The 23,720-nt window shown below is 56.2% G+C and overlaps 2 protein-coding genes across 3 annotated transcripts; both read left to right on the top strand.

Annotated features, from left to right (window-relative positions):
- The first annotated feature begins 1,781 nt into the window (after positions 1-1,781).
- Positions 1,782-18,284, top strand: SZRD1 (SUZ RNA binding domain containing 1). 2 transcript variants are annotated; one of them, XM_071449192.1, is made up of 4 exons: positions 1,782-1,890; positions 12,741-12,790; positions 14,776-15,027; positions 16,306-18,284. In XM_071449192.1, exons 1-4 carry the CDS (start codon positions 1,840-1,842, stop codon positions 16,406-16,408), a joined length of 456 nt encoding a protein of 151 aa, XP_071305293.1. In that variant the 5' UTR covers positions 1,782-1,839; the 3' UTR covers positions 16,409-18,284. The 2 variants fall into 2 exon arrangements, with proteins under 2 accessions (XP_071305293.1, XP_071305292.1); XM_071449191.1 differs by having other exon boundaries at positions 14,773-15,027.
- An 838-nt stretch (positions 18,285-19,122) lies between these two features.
- Positions 19,123-23,690, top strand: NECAP2 (NECAP endocytosis associated 2). The gene is made up of 8 exons (XM_071449189.1): positions 19,123-19,311; positions 20,050-20,150; positions 20,230-20,334; positions 21,134-21,215; positions 21,750-21,858; positions 22,209-22,371; positions 22,491-22,566; positions 22,850-23,690. Exons 1-8 carry the CDS (start codon positions 19,211-19,213, stop codon positions 22,896-22,898), a joined length of 786 nt encoding a protein of 261 aa, XP_071305290.1. The 5' UTR covers positions 19,123-19,210; the 3' UTR covers positions 22,899-23,690.
- Positions 23,691-23,720: the final 30 nt, after the last annotated feature.

Raw genomic sequence — 23,720 nt, 5'->3', positions numbered from 1 at the left:
CTCTGTGGAATAATCCAGGATGAGCCATGGGATGCCCCAGGTGCCATGTGCAGGGCAGGAATAACCCAGGAGGAGCCATAGGAGGTGTCCCATGTGGCCTGTGCAGGGCTGGGATAACCCAGGAGGAGCTGTGGGATGTCCCAGGACTGGGATAACCTGGGAGGAGCCATGGGATGTGTCCCGGTGCTCTGTGCAGGACTGGGATAACCCAGGGACACATCTGGGGTTTGTCCCCCAGCAGTTGAGCTCCCCTGGGGTGTGACACCGCCATCAATGCCTCATTTCCAACGGATCCCACCCGATTTTTTGGGGTGCTCGGGGTCAGACATGGCTGGGAGGGGGATTTTTTACAGCAGGATGGAAGGAAACGTCCCAGGGAACGCTGCTGGAATGCTGGAAAGGATGGAGCCAACCATGCCAGGCTCTGGCTGCTGGAAAACTCTCCTGTTGCTTCTGGAAGAACCCCAGAGCACGGGCAGGAACAGCCCCAGGCTGCTGCAACTTCTGGAGGGGAAACGCCAAATCCCACCCAAAGGAGCTGAAATCCAAGGATTTAATGCCCATGGAGCACTGCACAACCCCAAACCCCCTCCAACAGTTCCACCTTGGATAAACATCCCCCCAAAATCCACTTGTGGGGTGTCCGGAGGTTCCCTGCCCAAATTTTGGGCTTGGCAGAGGAGAGAGAGGCTCAGATTCAAGGGCAGACCGCAGGGATCGGGATTTGTTTTAGCTGGAGGATTATTGGGATGTTTTTAGGAGTCCGGTCGCCATCTGCTGGCAAACTCTGGCTCTTGGGTGGGAATCTGGGGAAAAGTTGAGGATTTAAGGGCAGGTTCTCGAACTCCCTGTGTGAAAATCGTGGGGTTTTTAGGGTGCTGAAGGGGCAGTTAATTTTTGAGGGATGAAAAAGAAATGCAAATCCCAATCTCTCAAAGGAGAACATTGGAGTGGTGAATATTTTGGATATAAATGAGAAAGGTTTAAGAAATTATGGGACTTGGGGAATTTTGGATGTTTCTGAAGGCTGGAGTGTATCCTTGTGCTCCATAAGAGCAGCTTTAGGCTTAAATGAAGAGGCACGAATTGGTTGGAAGGACACACGGACACCTGGATGTCTGCAGGAGGAACCAGAGGCTGGATTGGTGGCTGAAATAGCTTAAATTTGGAGAGAGATTTGTCCAATAACCCAAAATTAGGTGAAAACGCCTCAAAATTAAGAGAAAACACCCTAAAACTAAGAGAAAAGACTCGAAAATTTAAGGGAAAACAAAACTAAAGAAAAACAAACAAAAATGCCTGAACATTAAGAGAAAGTACACCAAAATCAAGGAAAAACACATCAAAATTAAGGGAAAACTCCTCAAAATTATGGAAAGCACACCAAAATAAAGGGAAAATAGCTCAAAATTAAAGGAAAACTCCTCAAAATTGTGGAAAGCACACCAAAATCGAGGAAAAACACCTCAAAATTAAGGGAAAATCCTCAAAATTGTGGAAAGCACACCAAAATCGAGGAAAAACACGTCAAAATTAAAAGAAAACTCATCGAAATTGTGGGAAAACACAGCAAAATTAAGAGAAAATATCTCAAAAGGAAATCACGCCCAAACTGAGGGAAAACACCTCAAAATTTAAGGAAAACACAAAAATTAAAGGAGAACGCCTCAAAGCCCCGCCCTGAGCCGGGTCCTCCCGGCCGCCAGGGGCCGCTGTGGGGCCCCGCCCCGCCGCCGCTTCCCGCCCTTTCCGCGCGCTGCGCGTGCGTTGCCGGGCGCGGGCCGGCGGGCGGCGCGCGCATGCGCGGGCGCGCGGGCCCGGCGGCGGACGGGAATTAAAATGGAAGATGAGGAGGTCGCGGAGAGCTGGGAGGAGGCGGCCGACAGCGGGGTGAGGGCGGCGGCGCGGGCCGGCGCGGCGGGCCCGGGGCGCCGGGGGGGCGCGGGCGGGCAGCGCGGCGCTGCTTGAGGAGGCGTCGGGACGCGTCCGGTGGCGCGGCGGCCCCGCGGCGCTGCTAGGCCTCTTAAAGAGACCGCGGCCTCGCTCGGCGCGGGGGGCTGCGGATCGCCCCCAGCCCCGCTGCTCGCCGGTTCTTCGGTCCCGCTTTAGGTCCCTCCTCAGAGCGGCTCCCTGCCCGTCCTCCGGCCCCCCGTGTGCTCCTCGGTGTGCAAACCCCCCTCGGCGCGGCGGGGCTGCGGCCGCAGGGGCTCGGCGGGGTCGCGGCCCAGCCCCGCGGGAAGCTCCGCTGGCCGGAGGAGTGGAGCAGGAGGGGCGAGCAGAGCCAAAATGTGCGAGCCCGGCATGGCGGTGACCCTGGCGGGCTCTGGGGGCAGCGGGCGCACACCCGAAGGCCTTTCCCCCCGATCGGAACGTGCTCCGTCACTCGCGCAGAACGGGGAGAGTCCCAGCCCGGCCCCTGGGGCTCGGCCCCGCTTCAGCAGCGGCTCCGGGGCTGGATGGGCACCGTGTGTGTCACGCTCGGGGACCCCGAGGGCTGCGAGTGCTGTGCTCGCAGATCAGCCTTGCCTCAGCACCAGTGTGGGCGGGCGCGCTGCTCGCAGCGAGGGGAAACTCCGCCGGGCAAACTCTGCTTGTGGCGAGTTCCTCGGGGTCGGGGGGATCAGAGGGCAGCGGGACCTCCGGACGGGGCCTCGGCGAGGAGCCTGGACGCCACTGTGGGCAAGGGATTGGGTTACACCTGGCCAGAGCCAGGGGAGCAAAATAGAGCCTGTAATTGAATGCCCGAGAGGGGCCGGTGCCAGGCTGGCAGCGCAGCCGCTCGCCCGCCCCTCGTGCCCGGCTCGGAGATAATTCCAGCGCTCCATGAAGGGACACGGCTGGAGCCTCGGGAGCCCATGACTGTGGCCTTGAGTAATGGTTTAAAATGGTCCTGATGCTCCAATCCTGCCATGGAGCGTCCTCCCAGTTTGTCCTTCCTGATGGTACCTCCCAGGTGCTTTTCCTTAGAAGGAGAAATCCCTGTCACTTGTCCTTTCTCACACCCATTTCCAGTCCAAACTGCTGTGCTCGTAACCTCAGGGGTGCTTGTGCTGGTGAGCAGGGAAAACAGGGAGATTCCCTGGGGAATCACACAATCGTTGGGGTAGGAAAAGCCCTCCAGGACCATTGAGTCCTCCCTGTGCCCAGTCCTCACCTTGTCCCCAGCCCAGAGCACTGAGTGCCACCTCCAGGCCTTCCCTGGACACCTCCAGAGATGGGAACCCCAAACCTCCCTGGGCAGCCTCTGCCAAGGCCTGAGCACCCTTTCCATGCAGAAATTCCTCCTTGTGTCCAACCTGAGCCTGCCCTGGCCCAGCTTGAGGCCGTTCCCTCTCCTCCTGTCCCTGTTCCCTGGGAGCAGAGCCTGATCCCCCTGGCTGTCCCCTCCTGTCAGGGAGTTGTGCAGAGCCACAAGGGCCCCCTGAGCCTCCTTTGCTCCAGGCTGAGCCCCTTCCCAGCTCCCTCAGCTGCTCCTGTAGGCCTGGCAGGAGGAGCAGCTGCTGTTGCAGTTGTTAGGCTGTGTATGCCTGAGGAGCAGTTGGAGGGGTGTGGGAAGCGAGCGCCTGTGCAGGCTGGGAGAGGGGCAGGAGCTGCCCTGGGCCAGCCCTGGGGGTCAGGAAGGGGATCTCACTCTGTGCCTGGCAGGAAGGAGCCCTGGAGCTGCTGGTGGTGCCTGCAGGAAGTGGATGCTGACAGGATGGGTCACAGGAGAGCTCAGTCTCCCCTTGTCCCGTGGTTCTTGTGGTCCTGATGGATGCTGCTGCAGCTGGGGACGTTCAGGTGCCCCAAAGTCACAGCCACAGGAGGCAGCAGGTGGGCACAGAGCAGCGAGGGCAGGAGGAGGCTCTGCTGTAGCACCAGCAGCAACTGCAGCTCCTCCTGAGGGACAGCTCTGATCCCTCCCTGTGAGCAGGGACAGGAGCCAGGGAAGGGCTGGAGCTGGGCCAGGGGGGTTTGGGTTGGAGATCAGGAAAGGCTCTTCCCCAGAGGGTGCTGGGCACTGCCCAGGCTCCCCAGGGAATGGTCCCAGCCCTGGGGCTGCCAGAGCTCCAGGAGGGTTTGGACAGGCTGGGATTGTTGGGGTGTCTGTGCAGGGCCAGGGGTCGGGTTTGATCCCTGTGGGTCCCTTCCAGCTCAGGACATTCCCTGACTCTGTGATTTTCTTCCATCCAAGGCAGCACGAGGTGGATCCCAGCATACAGGAACAGGGTTTGGCTGTCCTGGTTGGTGCTCAGGAGGAGGCTGCAGCAGAGCAGAGACACCAGGGAGCAGCTCAAACACATCCTGCTGTGCCAGGGAATGGGCAGGGTTAGCTGGGATATTGGGCAGGAATTGTTCCCTGGCACAGGGTGCCCAGAGCAGCTGGGGCTGCCCCTGGATCCCTGCAGTGCCCAAGGCCAGGCTGGACATTGGGGAGAGTGGAAGGTATCCCTGCCCATGGCAGGGGTGGCACTGGGGGAGCTTTAAGGTCCCTCCCAACCCAAACCATTCTAGGATTCTGTGATGCTGATACTTCCCACTGTTGGATGCCTGAGTTATTTAATTTTTTTAGACCCTTCAGCACATGAGGGAACAGTAGAGATGTAGCAGGAGATCCATGGTGGGTTTTATGGGATACATTATCTGTGTCCTAGCATGTAATTTTTTAATATTCCACCCACAGGGTGTTCCTTGGGAAAGCAAATACATCAGATTTTTAGTTCTGGGGGATTTTGTTTGTAGCTTTTGGTGAGGCTGAGAACTTCTGCTCAAGACCTTAAGGACGGTTTGTCAGCAAGAGGCAGCTCTGGGCCGAGCAGAGATCCCATGGCCTCCTAATTAAAATTCACCTCATTTTTCTCTTGCAGCTCTCCCAAATCAGGAACCAGGAAAATCTTATTAGGTTGAAGAAAACCCCCCAAAACCCAAGCCAGCTCGATTTGGTCAGTCAGGGAGCTGTGGAACAAATCCTGGTGGTGTTTGGGTGTTCAGCATGGCCTCTGTTTGTGTTTTGCTCTTGTGCCATCAGGACTGCCCCAGACACGGAGCAGCTCCTTGGGAATGTGCCACCCATGAGTGACCATGGCAGGCAGGGCCCCCTGTCCCAGGGCCACAGGGTGCAGCAGAGCTCCGTGGGTCCTCTGGGTCATTGTCACCTCCCTGGTGTCCAATTAGAGCCCTGGAATGTCTGTGGAATGGGGAGTTACAGATGGAAACCAGGCCGTGAGTAAAGTCTGAGTTAGGAGTAAGGGTGGGAAGGGCTTCAAAGGCCAGTCTGGGTCAGAAAACACTAATGAGCCTTAATTCCTGGTTTGTTTTTGTGTGGTGTTGTGTGGCCCAGCTGACAAACACAAATCAGAGGTCAGTTGGTGACCTCAGGCCTGTTTACCTGGCTAAACCAATAATTAAATGTTAGATGGGAAGCTGGGCTCCAAAACTGGAGTGTATCCATGGTCATGGGTGATCCTCAGCTTGGAATTGGTGCTTGGCAGGTGGATTCATTGGTTACTCATTTGCCAGCTAAAACTGGAGTGTGTCAGAGTCTTAATCATTGATTTCAGGTCAGAATCTCTTTCAGTTTCATCCCAAGGGAGAAGACAGCTCTGATCCCTCCCTGTGAGCAGGGACAGGAGCCAGGGAAGGGCTGGAGCTGGGCCAGGGGGGTTTGGGTTGGAGATCAGGAAAGGCTCTTCCCCAGAGGGTGCTGGGCACTGCCCAGGCTCCCCAGGGAATGGTCCCAGCCCTGGGGCTGCCAGAGCTCCAGGGGGTTTGGACAGGCTGGGATTGTTGGGGTGTCTGTGCAGGGCCAGGGCTTCGGTTTGATCCCTGTGGGTCCCTTCCAGCTCAGGGCATTCCGTGGTTCCCTGCAGGTCAAACATTACTCTGGCAATCCTAAACAGGTTAAAATCCCATGGAATTAACCTCCTTGTGTGTCGTTTTCCCCCTGGAGTTTGCAGACTGAGCTCCCAGCTGCTGCCTGCAGCCCCTCCAGTGTCCCCACTGATCCCAGCTGTGTCCCTGGGAGGGGAGAACCTGCCCGTGTCCTGTGATTGGCCACTCTGGGTGGATGGAGCAGCCAGAGGCTGGGAATGCACTTTGGCCTGGCCTGGGGGCTGTCCCCAGCTTGTGTCACAGCGCTCAGGGAGGACAGGGCACCTGAGGTGCCAGAATGTCTCCTGTCTGTCACACATGAGGGTGCCATGGGTGTCACCTGCCAGGCTCTGGGTCACTGCATCTGAAGGTGTCAGCTCCTGTCACTTGGAGGTGCTCAGTGGGGTTGAAGTTCAGGTAGAAGGGAAATATCTTGGAGTGTGACACTGTGACCTCCCTGTGCTAATGACTGCTGTGGGCAGAGGCCACACTGACGAGGTTGGGCTGTGCAGGAGCTGTGTCCGTGAGGAAAATTGGGTTTTGGGGTCAGGGCTGTGAGGGAATCCCAGAGTGGTTTGCAGGGACCTTAAAGCTCATCCCATTCCATGTCCTGCCATGGGCAGGGACATCTTCCAGTGTCCCAGGCTGCTCCAAGCCCCAGTGTCCAGCCTGGCTTTGGGCACTGCCAGGGATCCAGAGCTGCTCTGGGCCCCCTGTGCCAGGGCCTGCCCTGGGAACAATTCCTAATTCCCAATATCCCATCCATCCCTGCTCTCTGGTAGTAGAAGCCATTCCCTGTGTCCTGTCCCTCCATCCCCTGTCCCCCGTCCCTCTCCAGCTCTCCTGGAGCCCCTTCAGGCCCTGGAATGGCTCTGAGCTCTCCCTGGAGCTTCTCCTCTCCAGGTGAGCATTCCCAGCTCTCCCAGCAGAGCTGCTCCATCCCCCTGATCCCCCTGGAGCCTCCAGCAGCTCCAGCTCCTCCCTGTGCTGGGCCAGGGCTGGGGCAGCTCTGCAGGTGCTGAGGGTCTCAGAATCCCCCCTCCCCTGCTGCCATGAGCCCAGGATGGATTTGGACTTCCCACACCAAAAAGATTTGGGGCAAACTTTCACCAAATGTTTGCTTTAGGTGCTGTAACAGATCCAAAAAAATCTTGAAACTGGGAATGGAAGTTTCTGTTTCTGCTGCTTGGTGTTGCATGGGCAGAGGGAGGTTTTTTGGTAAGAAATGGGAGGTTTGGAGGTTGGGAATGAACAGGGGGAAGTGAGGGTTGGTTTGGGGATTCTGCAGCAAGGGAGAAGGAGCTGCTGCCCCACTGAGTGCTTCTCTCAGCCCTAAAAATCCGTGCTGGGAATATCCTGTGGCACTGCCAGGCTTGTTCCCAAAAATGCTCCATGTCCTCAGTGCCTGGTGCTGAGGAGCAGGATCTGCCATGGAGACACAAACCCCTGGGGCTGTCCTGGGCTGCCACTGCCAGGCCTGAGCCTGGCAGAGCGACTGGGAGGACTGATTAATGCAGCAGGCTGATCCCCAGTAGCCTCAGGACCTGGAGGGTTGCAGTAATTAATAGATTAATTTCGCTTTGGAGGAGAGAAATAGGTGGGTAAGGAGGAGATCAGGGACTGCCCACGTCTGTTCTTTCCTGAGGGTGTTTTGGGGAAGCACTTCCAGGTTCAGGTCCCCATCAACAGCTCTGCTGACCTCAGATCTTAAAACTTGCTTTTATTTCCTAAAGAAAGGAACATCAGCCAGGCTTTGGAGTTTGTCTCTGTCAGGAATTGCCAGAGCAGCCAGTGGTGCTGTGAGGAGCAGACAAGGCTGTGGTTTTGGGAGGATCCAGCTCCAGCTGAAATTCACTTGTTCTGGGGTTTGACATTCCATGTTACTGGGGTGAGAAGGGGTAGAAGGTTGTGCTGGGAGCAGATACAGCAGAGAATGTGGTTAATGGTTTTCCAGAGCTTTGGAATGTTACCAGAGATCCAGGAGAGCACCAGGACTGCTGCCTGTGCTCTGGTAGGGATCTCCCCTGGATTTCTGCAGAGGACTTTTGGAAGAAGAGGGGGGATAGCACCTGGTGTAAGTGATTGACACCAAGTCTCTGCCTTCCTCGCACCTTCAGTGGAGCTCACTCACTCACCTTGGGGTGAAAGGCAGCCAGAGGGAGCTGCCAGTGTTTGCTGTGCTTGGAGAGTCCCTGCTGGCAGGGATGGGGACAGTGCTCACAATGTGTGTGTCCAGGGCACTGCCTGTATTCCCAAATGTGTATTCCCAAAAGGTTTCTGGGCAGCAGCGTGGCTGGCTCAGGCCCCTGTGCTTCCCAATATTCTGGATTTGCCTGGGAATGTGCCTCCATCCCCTGGAGGGCTGTCCCTTCCTGAAGGATGCATTCCTGGGGTGCTGAGGGTCTCCAGCTCACCAGGAGCACCCCCAAGGTGTCAGCTGAATTGCTGGGTGGCTCTTTGGGATGCCAAGCCACAGGAATGTGGGATCTGAGCAGCAGCTTTGTGTCCTGGGGTCCATGTCTGCATTCCAAGAGGGGTTATGGATCCTGTTGGCTGTTTTCCTCAGGGTAGGGGTAGGAAGGGTGGCTGTGGTGGGGCTGGAGCTCAGTTTCCATGACGTCCTTGTCCACAAATGCAGCCTAAATGTCAGAGAACAGAATCTTCTTCAGGCTGTTTGTTTGGGTCCTGTTTGGCATCCACAAATAATAGCCCTAAAAATAGGCTGGTGAGATTCCTTCCTAATCTTTGGGGAGGGGGTTTTGCTCTTTGGGGATGTGAAGCAGGCTTGGTTTTTGGTGATGCAGATAAGTTTGTGTGGGAAGGGGGAGCTGAAAGAGCCCCTCAGGTGAAGGACACCTGGGGTTTGTCCACAGTGACCTGTCCAGCTCCTCAGATGCCCCATCCAGCTGTCTCTGCAGACAGTTCATGCCTGTGGTGCTTGTAGTGCCTCTGGCACTTGCCCTCAGAGTCAGCTCCTAATTTTATCTCCTTACCCACACGGTGACAGCCAGCGTGACACAGCAGAGGAGAGGGGGTGACATCAGCAGCCGGATGGATCCATGAGGAGCAGCAGCAGGGATTTGATTTTAATTAAAAATGAGCAGTGCCAAGGTGATTCTGCTTTTAAATTGGTGCAGTGATCCCTGTCACGAGCTGTGAGGCTGCTCAGGGCTGGGGCTGTGTCTGCACGTGGTGTTCAAACACTCCATTCCTACAATTCCAGACATCCTAGTAATGAGCACTGAGCTGCCTGGAAAATGCAGAGTCAGTGCCTGTGTTTAGAAGAAAACACAATTTCTGACACACCAAGAGGTGTGTGAGGTGGGGAGCTGCTTTTGGCCATCTGTTTAAACACAAAAGGAGATTTTTCCTTCCCAAAAGTTCAGTGGATGTCTGGAGGCAGCTGGAATCCCCTCAGCAGTGCCAGGAATTCTGTGGATCCTGCAGTGGTTGGGGTGGGTGTGATTGGTGTCAGGGATTGGTTTCTGTTATTCTGCCAAGGTCCCTGCATGTGGAGGAAGCCTCGTGTTCTGCAGAGAGCACAGTGCTCCCATCAGCTGCTGAGGCTGGAATTTAGGGGATATTTTACTGCTCCTGGCTTTGCTCCCTGTGCCAGCCTGGTGTGGGCACAGCCCAGGGCAGGGCCAGGCCCCTGTGCTGAGGCACCTCCAGTCCTGGACCCCTCAGTTCAGGAAGGACCTGGAGGGGCTGGAGCGTGTCCAGGGATGGGAATGGAGCTGGGGAAGGGGCTGGAGCCCCAGAAGAGGCTGAGGGAGCTGGGCAGGGGCTCAGCCTGGAGCAAAGGAGGCTCAGGGGGCCCTTGTGGCTCTGCACAGCTCCTGCCAGGAGGGCACAGCTGGGGGGGTCAGGCTGTGCTCCAGGGAACAGGGACAGGAGCAGAGGGAACGGCCTCAGGCTGGGCCAGGGGAGCTCAGGGTGGACATCAGGAGGAGTTTCCCCATGGAAAGGGGGCTCAGGCCTTGGAACTGCCCAGGGAGGTCTGGGGTTCCCATCCCTGGAGGTGGCACTCACCAGGCTGGGGACAGGGTGGGCTCAGTGATCCAAGGTCTTTTCCAGCCTCCATGACCCCGTGTGATCCCTGGTGAGGAGCTCCCCAAGCACACAGCACTGGTTTATGGTCCAGCACCACGTGTTTGCTCCCTGACCACTGCCAGTTTTGGGGGTTTGGAGACAAAGGCACCAAGAATTTTGCTGGAAGTGACCTGCTCCAGAGTGGGAAAAGTGAAACAGGCTGTGGAGGAATTGGGGAGGTTTTGAAGGATTCCTTGGAATAAGTTTTTGTGTTGAGCAGAGCAAAGAGCTTTATTTTTCTGTGGCAGGGGAGGCTGCAGGCTGTGGTTGGAGCGTGTGGGGCTGTCTGGCAGCGCTGGGGCTCGGTGACAATGCCATGAATCACCTGTTCTCAGGTGCTGAGGTGGAGGTGACACCCTGCAATTGCAGCATCTCCCAGTCACACCATGGCTGTGCAGCCCTGGGGCTCAGCTCAGAGCCAGCAGAAGTGCAGGAACAGCCCTGAGCTCAGCTCAGAGCCCCCAGCAGTGCAGGAACAGCCTCAGAGCCCCCAGCAGTGCAGGAACAGCCCTGAGCTCAGCTCAGAGCCCCCAGCAGTGCAGGAACAGCCCTGAGCTCAGCTCAGAGCCCCCAGCAGTGCAGGAACAGCCCTGAGCTCAGCTCAGAGCCCCCAGCAGTGCAGGAACAGCCTCAGAGCCCCCAGCAATGCAGGAACAGCCCTGAGCTCAGCTCAGAGCCCCCAGCAGTGCAGGAACAGCCTCAGAGCCCCCAGCAGTGCAGGAGCAGCCTCAGAGCTCAGCTCAGAGCCCCCAGCAGTGCAGGAACAGTCCCAGGGCTCAGCTCAGAGCCCCCAGCAGTGCAGGAACAGTCCCAGGGCTCAGCTCAGAGCCCCCAGCAGTGCAGGAACAGCCCTGAGCTCAGCTCAGAGCCCCCAGCAGTGCAGGAGCAGCCTCAGAGCTCAGCTCAGAGCCCCCAGCAGTGCAGGAACAGTCCTGAGCTCAGCTCAGTGCCCCCAGCAATGCAGGAATGTGACTTTTGCCAGGCCACCTCTCCTCTGCTGGGAAGGAGGCAGCAGAGCAGAGCCTTCCTCAGGGCTGCAATGTGGTTTGTGACCCCTCTGTCCCAAAGTCCCAGCTGAGGGCTCAGCAGCCCTGTTTCTACTCAGTGTGAAATGGTTTGAGGAGCTCCTCAGTGTGTTTCCCCCCTTTCCACCCCGTTTTCCTGCTGTCTCTCTCCCCCGTGTGCTGAAGTATTTAATGGGGATATTCCAGGAGGGCCTGGGTGAACTCCTGGAGGCTGAAAATGTGGTTTCAAGACCACAGTGACACCTGGGCTGGCTCAGTGAGGAGCCAACCCCTTCCCCTCATTTGGCTTCTGCTGTTTGCCAGCAGCTGCTCCACGGCATCTCCATCCTTAGTGGGATATCCACTGCTTTTGGGGAGGGCAGGAGGCAGCTCTTACACATTTCCCTCCCTCCTGAGCAGCACTGGAATGGGATTTTCCTCCCTCCCAGTCCCCTTGAAGAGGAAGGAAGCTGCCTGCAGGTGTTTGTCCTCCCCAGGAGGCTCTGCCTTGTGAAGCTCTGCCTGCTTTTGTTACCTCCCAGGACAGGGTTGGGTGAGGAAACTCAACCTCCTACCCGGCTTTCATCTTCCTGAAATGATTTATTCCCTTCTAGGTGGAGGCTGCCGTGGCCTGTATGACCAACAGCCAGCACTGTGGTTTGGCATCTTGTAGTGACTTGTGCTCCTTCCCTGCTCACAGGTCAGGGAATTTCTGTCCAAACCCGTTCCTTTCCCGAGCTGTGCCCGCTGTGGTTCCTGCAGGCAGCAGGGGGAAGCAGCCAGGCCTCAAAGCAGAGCAGCTGCCTCCTGCCACAAGTTTGGAATTTCCTTCTGTAGTGCCAGTTATCAGCTGGCTAAACTAGGACACTCTCAGGTAGTGTTTTCCCCCTTCCTTTGTGATTAAATCAAACACAAAAAGCTGCTTCGGAGCTTTCATGAGGATCTAAAAATTGTGAGGATCTAAAAATACCGGCGGGGTTGGGGCAGGTCGCCTGCAGGGGGGTGGAAACCTGGCTTTGTCCTCCTCCTTAGCCGAGTTTTCTCTGTGATTGCTCTGGTTGCAACACCTGGCCAGCTTGGCAGAGGTGGCTGCCAGCCTCGGGCAGAGCTGACACGCTCAGACCCGGCTCTGTGGGTGATGAGCGCGTCTCTCTGCCCATGGGTGACTCGGTGGTGACTGCAGGTGTGGAAAGGCAGGGAGCAGCCCAGGGAGGCTCCCTGGTGCGTGTGGGGCAGGGCAGGGCCTTCTCCTGGCAGGAATGTGGCCCTGCTGGCCAGCCCTGCCCCTGGCTCGGGGCTCTGGGCTCGGGGCTCAGCTTCCCTGGATCACCCTGGCTATGGCCACTGCTGCTCCAATGCCCAGCAGGTTTGGCCTGATCCCTGCCTGGATCCAGGAGTGCCTTGCTGTGGAATTGCTGGGCAATTGCTGTGGGTTCTGTGGGGTTTTACCCTCACAGGTGGTTTTTTGCCAGCTGAGGTGGTTAAAATGAGCGATGAGCGCCCCGCGCCGGATCCACGGCCTGCTGTGGGTGTGCTGCTGGTTACAGCAAAATATTCCTGGTGGTTTGCTTTTCTCATGGGTTATCCATGGTGGCTTTGCTTTTCTCTGCCTCTTGATTCCCAAGTCATCCTCAGATGGAACCACACACTCCCTCCCCCCTTTACAGATCGGTATTTGGGACACTGAAATTGTCTGTGTGCCCAGACAGGCTCAAACTCCAACCTCCAAACTGAGATTGGTCTTCATTTTAATAAAAAACTTTGTGGTTTTACTTTTCTCTCCTTCTTTTCAAGGAAATAGACAGACGGTTGGAAAAGAAGCTGAAGATCACACAGAAGGAAAGGTAAAATCCTGATTTTCCTGAGGTGCTGTTGGGACAGCTGAGGGCCTGGGGAGTGGGAGCAGTGGGGAAACAGCTTCAGACTGAGCGGGGAGCACTGGGTTGGGGCTGAGAATCAGGGAATCCCTGTCTCCGTGCCACTAGGTGGCCCTTTGGAGCCGCGGGAGAAAGCTGAGAGTGCTCTGATTTCAGAGCCGGCTCCTCCAGACTGGATGAAGCTCCAGCTTGGGGGAAGCCATGTGAGAAAGAGGGGAAGAAATGGGTGAGTCAGGTAATCCCAGCTCCTGGCTCTGGACTGACTAGCTGTGTCTTGCATCAGGGAGAATTTCTTTTCCTGCTTCCTTTGGGCCTGGGCAGGGCTGTGTTATTTTCTCCTACCAGAAGCTTTTTTAATCGTTGCTGATGAGTCCTTTGTTGTTGGGTTTTTTCCCCTTTGATTATTAGAGAATCATGGGATTTATCCTCTGGGAGTTCCATGCAGAAAAGGGACTGTAAAACATTCAGATGGTGAGCTGGGGCCGAGGCTGGCTCTGAGGAGAGAAATGGCAGGGTTGGAGTGACAGGCTGGGTGTCCTGGTGAGAGGGGCCCTAGAAATCCTTGCAGGGAATGAAATCAAGGTGCTTATACCAATATCTTCTACTAGAAATGGTAAAGTGTCGCAGACATCTTTTATGAAAAATCCTTTCCTTAGGATTTTTCCTCCCGAGAAGCTGAGAGGCCTCAGGAACAAAATGTAACCAATGGTTATCTGCTGCTGTGGAATGCAACAGGGACATCTGGGATTGGCCTATGTTGGTTGTTTCTAATTAATGGCCAATCACAGTCAGCTGGCTTGGACAGAGAGTCTGAGCCACAAAACTTTGTTATCATTCTTTCCTATTCTATTCTTAGCTAGCCTTCTGATAAAATCCTTTCTTCTATTCTTTTAGTATAGTTTTAATGTAATACGTATAATAAAAAAATAAATCAAGCCTTCTGAAACAGGGTCAGATCCTCATCTCTTCCCTCAGCCTGAGACCCCTGTGAACACGGTCACAGTAAAGCTCTGCTGAAGGAACAGGAGCAGTCTCTGTTCCTGTTCCTTCAGGAGAGTTTAATGGTGTCACACACAGCAGGGACTGATTTTCCATCTCTTTCTGAGCTAATCCACTGCTCCTCTTCAGAGTTACAACTATAACAAGGCCTTTAATTATTCCAGGCTGCTCTTAATCACAGGAAGGCCATCTGAGCATGAGGAGTTCACACGCCAGGCTGTCACTCTGTTTTTTTAAGATTTTTTTAAGCTTTTTAATGTTGACATTTTTGTAGTGAACTTTCTCACACACTTTTTGTAAATAACTCATTGTTTTGCATTCTTATATAGAAGAAGAGAAAGTTGATAAACTGTTGGTTTGACCAGTGTCATTGGAGAGGTGGCACTGTCACCCTCCAATCCACTGGCACTCTTGGAAAACTATAAATGTTAGAGTCAGAAAATAAACTTCCCTTTTTCCTTCACTGTGACCGTGGTCACAAGGGTTTTCAGGATGAAGAAGAGACGAGAATGTTGACTCCATGATCAGAAGGCTTGATTTATTATTTTATGATATATGTTACATTAAGACTATACTGAAAAGAAATAGAAAGGAAAAGGTTTCTTCAGCAGCTAGCTAAGCTAAGAATAGACAAGAATGAATAACAAAGATCTGTGTCTCAGACAGAGCAAGAGCCAGCTCTGCCATGAGTGGTCAGTAAATCCAAACACCCACAGGAGACCAATCATGGGTCTACCTGTTGTATTCCACAGCAGCAGATAACCATGGTTTATTTTTGGTTGCTGAAACTGCAGCTTCTCACAAGGAAAAATCCTAAGAAAGGATTTTTCATGAAAGATGTTTGTGACACTTCACCCTAAGAACAGCGGTGTGCGCTTGTGTTTTTTCATGTCCTGTAGCGACACCGGGCAGCAAACAAGCACCAACCCCTTGTTTTTCTTGCTAAGCAGCAGAAAGTCCAAATCTCCTCCCAAAGTGCCGATTGTGATCCAGGACGACAGCCTTCCCGCGGGGCCGCCGCCGCAGATCCGCATCCTGAAGCGGCCCACGAGCAACGGCGTGCTCAGCAGCAGCCACCCCGCCAGCCGCCCCGCCTTCCCCGTCAAATCGCTGGCACAGCGCGAGGCCGAGTACGCCGAGGCCAGGAAACGCATCCTGGGCAGCGCCAGCCCCGAGGAGGAGCAGGAGAAGCCCATCCTGGACAGGTGGGAGCAGCCCCGTGGGCCTGGGGAGTTCCTGCCTGGCATTAGCAGGGGGTGGGCTGCTTGGGGGGTGCAGCAGGCTTGGCACAGAGAGAGAAGGGCTCTGTTAGAGCCTCAGCTAGGTGGGAGTGAGGGAAGTGCCTGGTAAGGCCATAAACCATGGAGTTATTGAGGGTGGAAGAGCCCTCCAGGATCACAGAGTCCAGCCATTGACTGGCACTGCTGTGTTCCCCATTAAATGTGTCCCTGTGCCACATCCGTGTGCCTTTGGAACACTTCCAGGCATCCAGTGGCAGCCACAGCTTCTCTGGGAGACCTGTGCCAGGGAGGAATTCTTCCCAATATCCAATCCATCCCTACCCTTTGGCAGTGGGAATCCATTCCCCCAGGCTCTCATCCAGAGTCCCTCCATCTTTCCTGTTGGCCCCTTCAGGCACTGGAAGGCCACAGTTAGGTCACCCCAGAGGTTCTCTGTTCTAGGCTGACCAATCCCAATTCCCCCAGCCTTTCCTCACAGCAGAGCTGCTCCATCCCTCTGATCACCTTGGCAGGCTCCTTGGGACTTGTTCCACGTCCTTCCTGTGCTGGGGACCCCAGAGCACCTGACAGCATTCCCATGGTGCAGGGGTTTCCCCAAGGCACTCGGAATTCCACACCTCATTCAGAATTCCACACCTCATTCAGAATTCCACACCTCATTCGCCTGTCCCTGTTTCCGGTGTCCCCGCAGGCCCCAGCAGTGTCCCCGCAGGCTCAGTTCTGTCCCCACAGGCTCAGCTCTGTTCCTCTGTCCCCGCAGGCTCAGCTCTGTCCTCTTCTGTCCCCGCAGGCCCCAGCAGTGCCCCACAGGCTCAGTTCTGTCCCTGCAGGCTCAGCTCTGTTCCCTCTGTCCCCGCAGGCTCAGCTCTGTTCCCTCTGTCCCCACAGGCCCCAGCAATGTCCCCGCAGGCTCAGTTGTGTTCCCTCTGTCCCTGCAGGCCCCAGCAGTGCCCCCAGGCTCAGTTGTGTCCCCGCAGGCTCAGTTGTGTTCCCTGTGTCCCCACAGGCCCCAGCAGTGCCCCACAGGCTCAGCTGTCCCCCTCTGTCCCCGCAGGCCCCAGCAGTGCCCCACAGGCTCAGTTCTGTCCCCGCAGGCTCAGTTGTGTCCCTGCAGGCTCAGCTCTGTTCCCTCTGTCCCCACAGGCCCCAGCAATGTCCCTGCAGGCTCAGTTCTGTCCCCCTCTGTCCCCGCAGGCCCCAGCAGTGCCCCACAGGCTCAGCTGTCCCCCTCTGTCCCCGCAGGCCGCCGCGGATCTCGCAGCCCGAGGACAGCCGGCAGCCCAACAATGTGATCCGGCAGCCGCTGGGCCCCGATGGCTCGCAGGGCTTCAAGCAGCGCAGATAGAGGCGGAGGCGCCGTTCCGCCGGCACGGACACACGGACCCGGGCCAGGGGACCTCCCGGGGTGATTTGCACTGTGACCCTTTTGCTCTGCCCACTGTGACCTTCAGCCCCACGCACTGTGACCTCCCCTCTCCACCCACTGTGAGCGGCCGTCGCGGCAGGGCTGTCCCCCCGTGCGGCCGGGGGACACGAGGGGCCGTGCCGGACTCGGCCGGGCGCAGGGAGTCGTGCGTGTCTCACTCGGGTCGGAGCGAGCGCCAGCAATAACGTTTGTTGTACTCCAAACCTGGCATTTAAGGAAAAAAAAAAAAAAAAAAAAAAAGATGGGAAGCCTCCCCAGCCGCACATGTTGTCCTCATCACTTCCAGAACGAGTTCTGTTTCCAAGGATTTTAGGTTCTTTTATTTGGTTTACTGTTTGTTTTCTGTATCTCGGATCGGCGGAGTGCGTGGGAAGGGTTTGAGCTGTTTGTTAGAATCCAGAGAGGTAGCTGAGTGTTCCGAAGGAATTCCAATGGATTTCCATGCATGTGATGGCTTGGGGATGACAAGCTCATGTTTCTCCTTCTCCATTTCCACTGCCATGGAAGCGAACTCCTGGATACCCCCAGGTACCTCGGAGTCGGACCCAGTTCACATCCTGCTCCTGTTCAAGCTTGGCTCCGATTCCCTGCTGGCTTTGAGGAGAAGCTTAAAACACATGCTTTTTGGGTTCTTTTGTGTTTGGGGAGAAGGGAATGCAGAGTGACCCCGTGCAAATGCCTGCTGTCCGGCCACGGAGGGCCGGGCGGTGAAGAATTAGGGAGATGTGAGGAGGAGGAGAGGCTGCGGCGCCGCTGCGGCTGTGACGTCGGGCAGTGGGATATCCCGAGGGGCCGGCCCGGCGGCGCAGGGACGGTACAAGCTCTCCTGGAATGGCAGACCTGGGAACCAGACCGGCCTTGGGGAAAGCCTGGATGATTCCCCCATCTCCCTGGAGGCAGCGAGGCTTCAGGGAAGGGATTGTCCTGCTCCAGCTCCTGGGAAGAGGACAGGGAGGCTGCTGCTCTCCAGGAATGGAGATGTTCCCCCCCTGGATGAAGCTGAGGATCACTCGATATCAAGGGATTGGATGAACACTAAATGCTCTTCCTGGAGGGCCAGGACCTGGAGACCTGGGTGGTTCCTGATGGATTCCTGCATCCGGGTGCTGCCTTCAGTGGGTTCGAGGGGGAACGAGCCAATCTTGACGTGCACGAAAAGCCCTGTGTGGAAATGAGGCTGAAATCCCACAGAAACGGGAAAATAGAAACTACCTGTGTATCCAACCCCCGGAACCTTAACCAGCTCCTCACAGCTGGTTCCGGGTGGGGCGGGATTCCCCCAGGATTCCCCCTGGGATCCTGGGGACTTTTGGGGGATCTCACTCATCCCCTCAGCCTGGGGGCCGGGATGAGCTCCGGGAGGGAGCGGGAGGGAGAAGGCCGTCAGCAATAACTGTAGTCACTGCGCCTTTCCTTAATTATTCCTAAAAATAGCATCGAATAGCCAAAAACCTCCCAAATCTGCCGGATTTCTGGTGCCACATCGCTGCCTCCTCCGTGGCCGGCACCGAGATCCCAACTCTGGCACCGAAATCCCTTTTTCCAGCACTGAAATCTCCTTCTCCGGCCGCTCCTGCTGCGTCCCGGTGCCAGGACACGGTGCCCAGGACACGTCCCGCCCGCGGGCAGGGCTCGGCGGCGTTCCTGTGGGAAGCGCCTTCATCCCGAGGAGGGGGAGGATGGACGCGGTACCCGCGTGTTTCTGCCCCCCAAAAAACAAAAAAACAAAAAAAAACGTGCGCCGGAAAGAAAACGTTTTATAAATTGTATTTTAAATAAATGTCTTTAAACTTTTCACGGCTTTATGGCTCCCTCCTTTTGTCCCCATGTCTGCCAGGGGAGGCTTAGTGGTGGCAGGTGTGTAAAAATCTGCCAGGAAGGTAAAATCTGGGAGCTTTTGCCCATAATTTCACCCAAACCCAGGGGATTTTACTCCATTTTTAGGGTGGTTGAGAGGAGTGGTCTGAGGAGGGTGGGAAGGACAGTGCTCTAAGGGAAGATGTGGATCCCAGGTGTGGATGTGAGCACTGCCTCTCCCTGGAGGAGAAAAGCAAATCAGTTAATTGAACTCATTTAATTGAATGTGATTATTTTGTTGCTCTGTGCTGGGCTCCCCCCAGGTGTTGTGCTCCACAGTGTCCATAGAAGGTGCTGGAACTTCCTGGGGTGAGGAATCCGGAGCTGTGGCAGCTCCCACAGCCCCTGGCTCCCTTGAATTTGGACGATTTTTAACTAATTATTTATAAAATAAATAATGCAAACATATAATGTTAATAGAGAATATAGAAATATTAATATAGAGAATAAACATAATAATATATAATGTATTATACAACCCAGTATCTAATACATACATTTTACATATCACATATATATCATAGAACATATAATACTATAATATATAGTATATAACGCTATAATAGAAATAGATAGAAATAGTAGCAGGCTCCACTATCTGATTTATAAATTTATAAAATTACTTGATTTATAAAAGCAGTGAAACCTGTCAGTTTCGTGGCTCGGAGCCCAGAGCCGGTTCCAGTTCCCGCAGCAAACTGGGACCGGTTCCTGCAGCGCCCTGCACCGGGTCCTCCTGCTCGCTAGGGGGCGCCGCGGGTGCGGAAGCGCCTCTCTCCGCCCCCTCCTGGGCGGCCTGAGGCACCACCGAGGCATCCCCGAGGTACCATCGAGGCGGCGGGGCACAGCGGCGGCGGGGCCGCGATGGCGGCGGAGGCGGAGGAGGAGTACGAGTCGGTGCTGTGCGTGAAGCCGGCAGTGCTCGTGTACCGGGTACCGCCGCGGGCCTCCAACCGCGGCTACAGGTGGGGCCCGCGCCCGCCCGCGGGGTGTCAGCGCCTCCTGGCGTGGGGGGGCTCGCACCCTTCCTGCGGGGTTTGTGGGGTCCTCTCCTCATGAGGTGTGTGGGGTTTGTGGCTCCCAGAGGTGTTCGGGGTCTCTCCCACCTCGTGGGGCAGCAAGAACTAAGATACCCCTCATGGGGTATCTTAGCCCTTCGGTGTAAAAGCTCAGCCCCCGTGGGTTCCCTCAGGAGGTGTCTGTGCCCCCATCCCCACCCCACCGGGCTGTCTCCGTCCCCCCGTGTGTTTTGGGGTTCCCACCCCGTCAGTGACCCCCAACCCAAGCCCGTCCTGCTACAGCCGCCTGTCCCTAACGCAACTTCGGCTCTGGAAACTCCGCGGAAAGGGAACCGAAACCTCCCGCGCAGCTCTTGCCTGCTCCCTGCCCAAACGCAGCAGCTGTTTTGGGGTGAAATGAGCCATTTTGTGACAAACGCCACTGTCCCCACCCTGGCCCTGTCAGCAGGCACAGGAGCTCCATGGGTGCCCCGGGACAGCACAGGGACTGTGGGCGGCACGGGGGCTGTGGGAGGCACAGGGGCGGCACGGGGGCTGTGGGCGATACGGGGGCTGTGGGCGATACGGGGGCTGTGGGCGATACGGGGGCTGTGGATGGCACGGGGGCTGTTGGCGATACGGGGGCTGTGGGCGGCACGGGGGCTGTGGGAGGCACAGGGCTCAGGCTCCCCTCCTGCTCCCCAGGGCCGCGGAGTGGCAGCTGGACCAGCCGGCCTGGAGCGGCCGCCTGCGGATCACGGCCAAGGGCAGCACGGCCTTCATCAAGCTGGAGGACAAGAGCTCGGGTGAGGAGGATCGCGGGGCTCCGGGCGAGCAGCGCTGCGGGCTGGGCCCGGCGTTACCCGGCCCCTTGCTGTGTTCCAGGAGAGCTCTTCGCCCAGGCTCCTGTGGAGCAGTTCCCCGGGGTCGCTGTGGAGGGCGTGACGGACTCCAGCCGATACTTTGTCATCCGGATCGAAGATGGGAACGGTGCGTCCGGCACAGCCGCGGACCCCGCAGAGCCCTCGCTGCTCCTGCTCGGGAAGGATTCCTGCTTCCCATGGCGGAATGTTCCCTGCACGGGGGCAGAAGGAGGAGCTGCCTCCCTCCCACGGCTCTGACCTTGGCCAGGAAGAAAAACTCTTGGGTTTGGCTGCTCAGCGTTGGCAGGAGGATGCAGGAACACCCCCCTGCTGCCAGTTAATTAAAAAGCTGTTTGTACTGTGCAGCCAACGAGGTCAAACACCTGGAGATGCCTTTGGAGAAGGGAAGGCTCTGGAGTGACCTAATTGTGGCCTTCCAGTCCCTAAAGGGGCTCCAGGAGAGCTGGAGAGGGAGTGGGGATAAGGGCTGGAGGGACAGGAGGACACAGGGAATGGCTTCCACTGCCAGAGGGCAGGGATGGATGGGATATTGGGAATTAGGAATTGTTCCCTGTGAGGGTGGGCAGGCCCTGGCACAGGGTGCCCAGAGCAGCTCTGGCTGCCCCTGGAACCCTGTGTAAAAAGCTTCTGATTTTTTACCCTGGCAGTGTCCAAGGTTGGAAGGGGCTTGGAGTTACCTGGGATACTGGAAGGTGCCCCTGGCCATGGAATGGAATGAGATTTACAGTCCTTTCAACCCAAACCATTCTGGGATTCTGTGATCCCCAGTCCTGTGGCTCAGTCTCCAGTGTCCCAGCTCCCTCTGGAGGCAGCACCAGGCACGGGGCTGTGCAGAATGGGATATCCCATCCCATCCCATCCCATCCCATCCCCATCCCCATCCCAATCTCCTCCTCCCTACCCAGGCCGCCGGGCGTTCATCGGGGTCGGCTTTGTGGACCGAGGAGATGCCTTTGACTTCAACGTGGCCCTCCAGGACCACTTCAAGTGAGTTTGTGCCTCTCCCTGTGTCCTCTCAGCTCTGTTTTTGGCAGGTCTCCTCCAGGAGAGGTGGAGAAGTGGGAGCTGGGCTGGGCAGCTGTGGTGGGAAGAGGAGGGAACTTGCAGCTCTTCCTCTCTCCAGGATTTCCCAGCCTGAATCAGCAGCGTCCCAAACTGGGCTTCCCAAGTTCAAAACTGGGCATCCAAATTCCCACTCCAGATTCCCTAATTTACTTCCTCTGCTTCCTGTATCAGCTGTAAGGGACTGCCCTGAGGGGCTGCTCCAGCTGCTGGGGATGGTGGGGTTTTGGAATTTTGGGGTTTTGGGGAGGGATGGATGGACATGGTGCTGGCTGGGGGATCCATGGGGCTCCAGCAGCCGCTGCTGGGAATCTTCCCCTGGGTGCTCCCTCAGGTGAGGTCCCAGCTCACACCTTTGCAGAGCTGCTGCCACAGAGGGATGGTCCTCAGCAGGATTTATTTGTCTGGGGGAGCCTGGGGTGGGCTGTGTCTCCTTTTCCATGGATTTAATTCCCACAGGTGGGTGAGGCAGCAGAGCGAGCTGGCCCGGCAGGCCCAGGACCTGGAGCAGGGACCCAAACTGGATCTGGGCTTCAAGGAGGGACAAACCATCAAACTCAACATTGCTGTGAGGGCCTTTCCCAGCTGATTCCAGCTTTTCCTTTGGGTGCCATGAGGAAGCAGCAGCTCCTCCCCAAAATCCCTGGGCATGGGCTCAGGGCAGAGCCCGTGGGGATAATGCTGCCTGCAGGGATTTGCAGGGGTTGTGGTGCAATCAATTCCTGCTGCCAAAACCAGGCCTGTGGGATCTGGGGTAAAATCCACCCCTCCTGTGACCCCTTTGGGTGCACCAGCAGTGGGACATCACAGCAGTGCAGGATTTTATTCCCAAATTAAAACAATTCATCTTCCAGGGTTTTCACACTCTGTCTCTGGATTTAAATGCAATCCCACCCAAACTTCCTGCTCTCCTTTCAGAACATGAAGAAAAAAGAAGGAGGGACAGGGAGCACCAGGCCACGTCCTGCAGGGCCTGGGGGCCTGAGCTTGCTCCCACCACCCCCTGGAGGAAAATCCAGCTCTGGGGAGCGCCCGGCCCCACTTTCCACGCCTGCCCAGCTCCCAGGAACCCCCATCACAGGTCTGTGCTCACCCAGAGCTCCTGAGGGGCAGCTTCATCCATCCAAGGGGGGAGGCTGGGAATGAGAGTGGGAAATCACTCCTGCTGTTCTGTTTCCTCTCTTCCTGACTTTCTGACAGACTCCCTGTTGTCCTGGCCTCAGCCCACTGCTGCTCCTGCTGCTGATGTCTGGGGAGACTTTGCCAAAGCTTCAGGGTAAGCAGGAGAGGGATTTGGGGGGAGGTGGATGCCCCAAAACTGCCTGGTTTTGCTGGAAAACCCCACTGGGGTGGGGGCACTGCTCCGTCCAGTCCCAGCTTTGGGGTTCAGAAGTGGCTCTGCCTCTGTGCTGCCAATTCCCTGTGTTTGGGTCCATGGGCACTTCTTGCTCTGCTGCTCCAGGAGAGTTTTGGGGTGCTCCTGGATGACCCATTTGCAGCCCACTTTCCTCCCTGGATGCCTTTACCATCTCTAAACACCCTTTTTTCCCTCTCTCTAGGTCAACTGCCAGCCAGGCTCAGGGTAACACTGGCTGGGTTCAGTTCTGATCCCACCTTCACTCACCTTTCCCCACGTGGGTGCTGGGATCCTCAGGATTCTATGGGACCAAAGAAGCAGCCTCAGGACACCTCACTCCTGCCCTTAAACCCACCCAGTGCCAGAATGCTGGAATAAGTGCCAGAAGGAAACAGCCACGTGCCTTAAAACACTCCACACCCAGGATCCTGGGAGACCTTGGAGGCTTCTCCTTTGGGAAAAACCATCAGGTCCCTCCCTCTCCTTGGTAAGGAGGGAGAGCTCAGATTCTCCTCAGAGATTCCTCTGCCTTCTGCTCGTGCTTTTGGGCTGGATCAATCCTTCCCTGGGCGAGGAGCATCCTCCTGGATCCACTCAAACCTTTCCCTGCCAGGATGCCAAGCACCACCTGGATTTTTTTCTGAGCACTTAACTGGGATGTGGGGAGCCTGATCCCGGCGTTTCCATGCTGAAATTCCTCATTTCCTACTCTGGGAAGTTTGTTTTTCTCCTCCTCTCTTTTGAAGACACGATTTTTTACTCATTTCCATGGACATTTTATTAAGGACAGAATGGAGCCAAGCTCTTGGACAGAGCTGGGGTTGAGATCCCTCTTGAAACAAATAAATATTTTCTTACCTATTTATATTAAGGCTTTTCCGAGTACGAAATCCCATTTATTTTTATCCAACCCTTTGGATTTTCCTTTCCATTTCCCACTGGATAATGGGCATTTTGCTTTCAGAGCTTTCCCCTGGGCCTGGCAGCGAACCCAGGTGAGAATGTAACGCTTCTGATTGAACAATAAAACGGTTTTGATGCCAGACTGGAATTTGTTTCTTCCCCTGGGCGGG

The sequence above is a fragment of the Agelaius tricolor genome, unplaced genomic scaffold (genome assembly GCF_023055355.1).
Source record: "Agelaius tricolor isolate 1412-34295 unplaced genomic scaffold, bAgeTri1.0.p SCAF_28, whole genome shotgun sequence".
In the NCBI taxonomy this organism is placed as follows: domain Eukaryota; kingdom Metazoa; phylum Chordata; class Aves; order Passeriformes; family Icteridae; genus Agelaius; species Agelaius tricolor.
The sequence above is the reverse complement of the archived record's forward strand: the minus strand, read 5'-3'. Positions and strand labels throughout refer to the sequence as shown.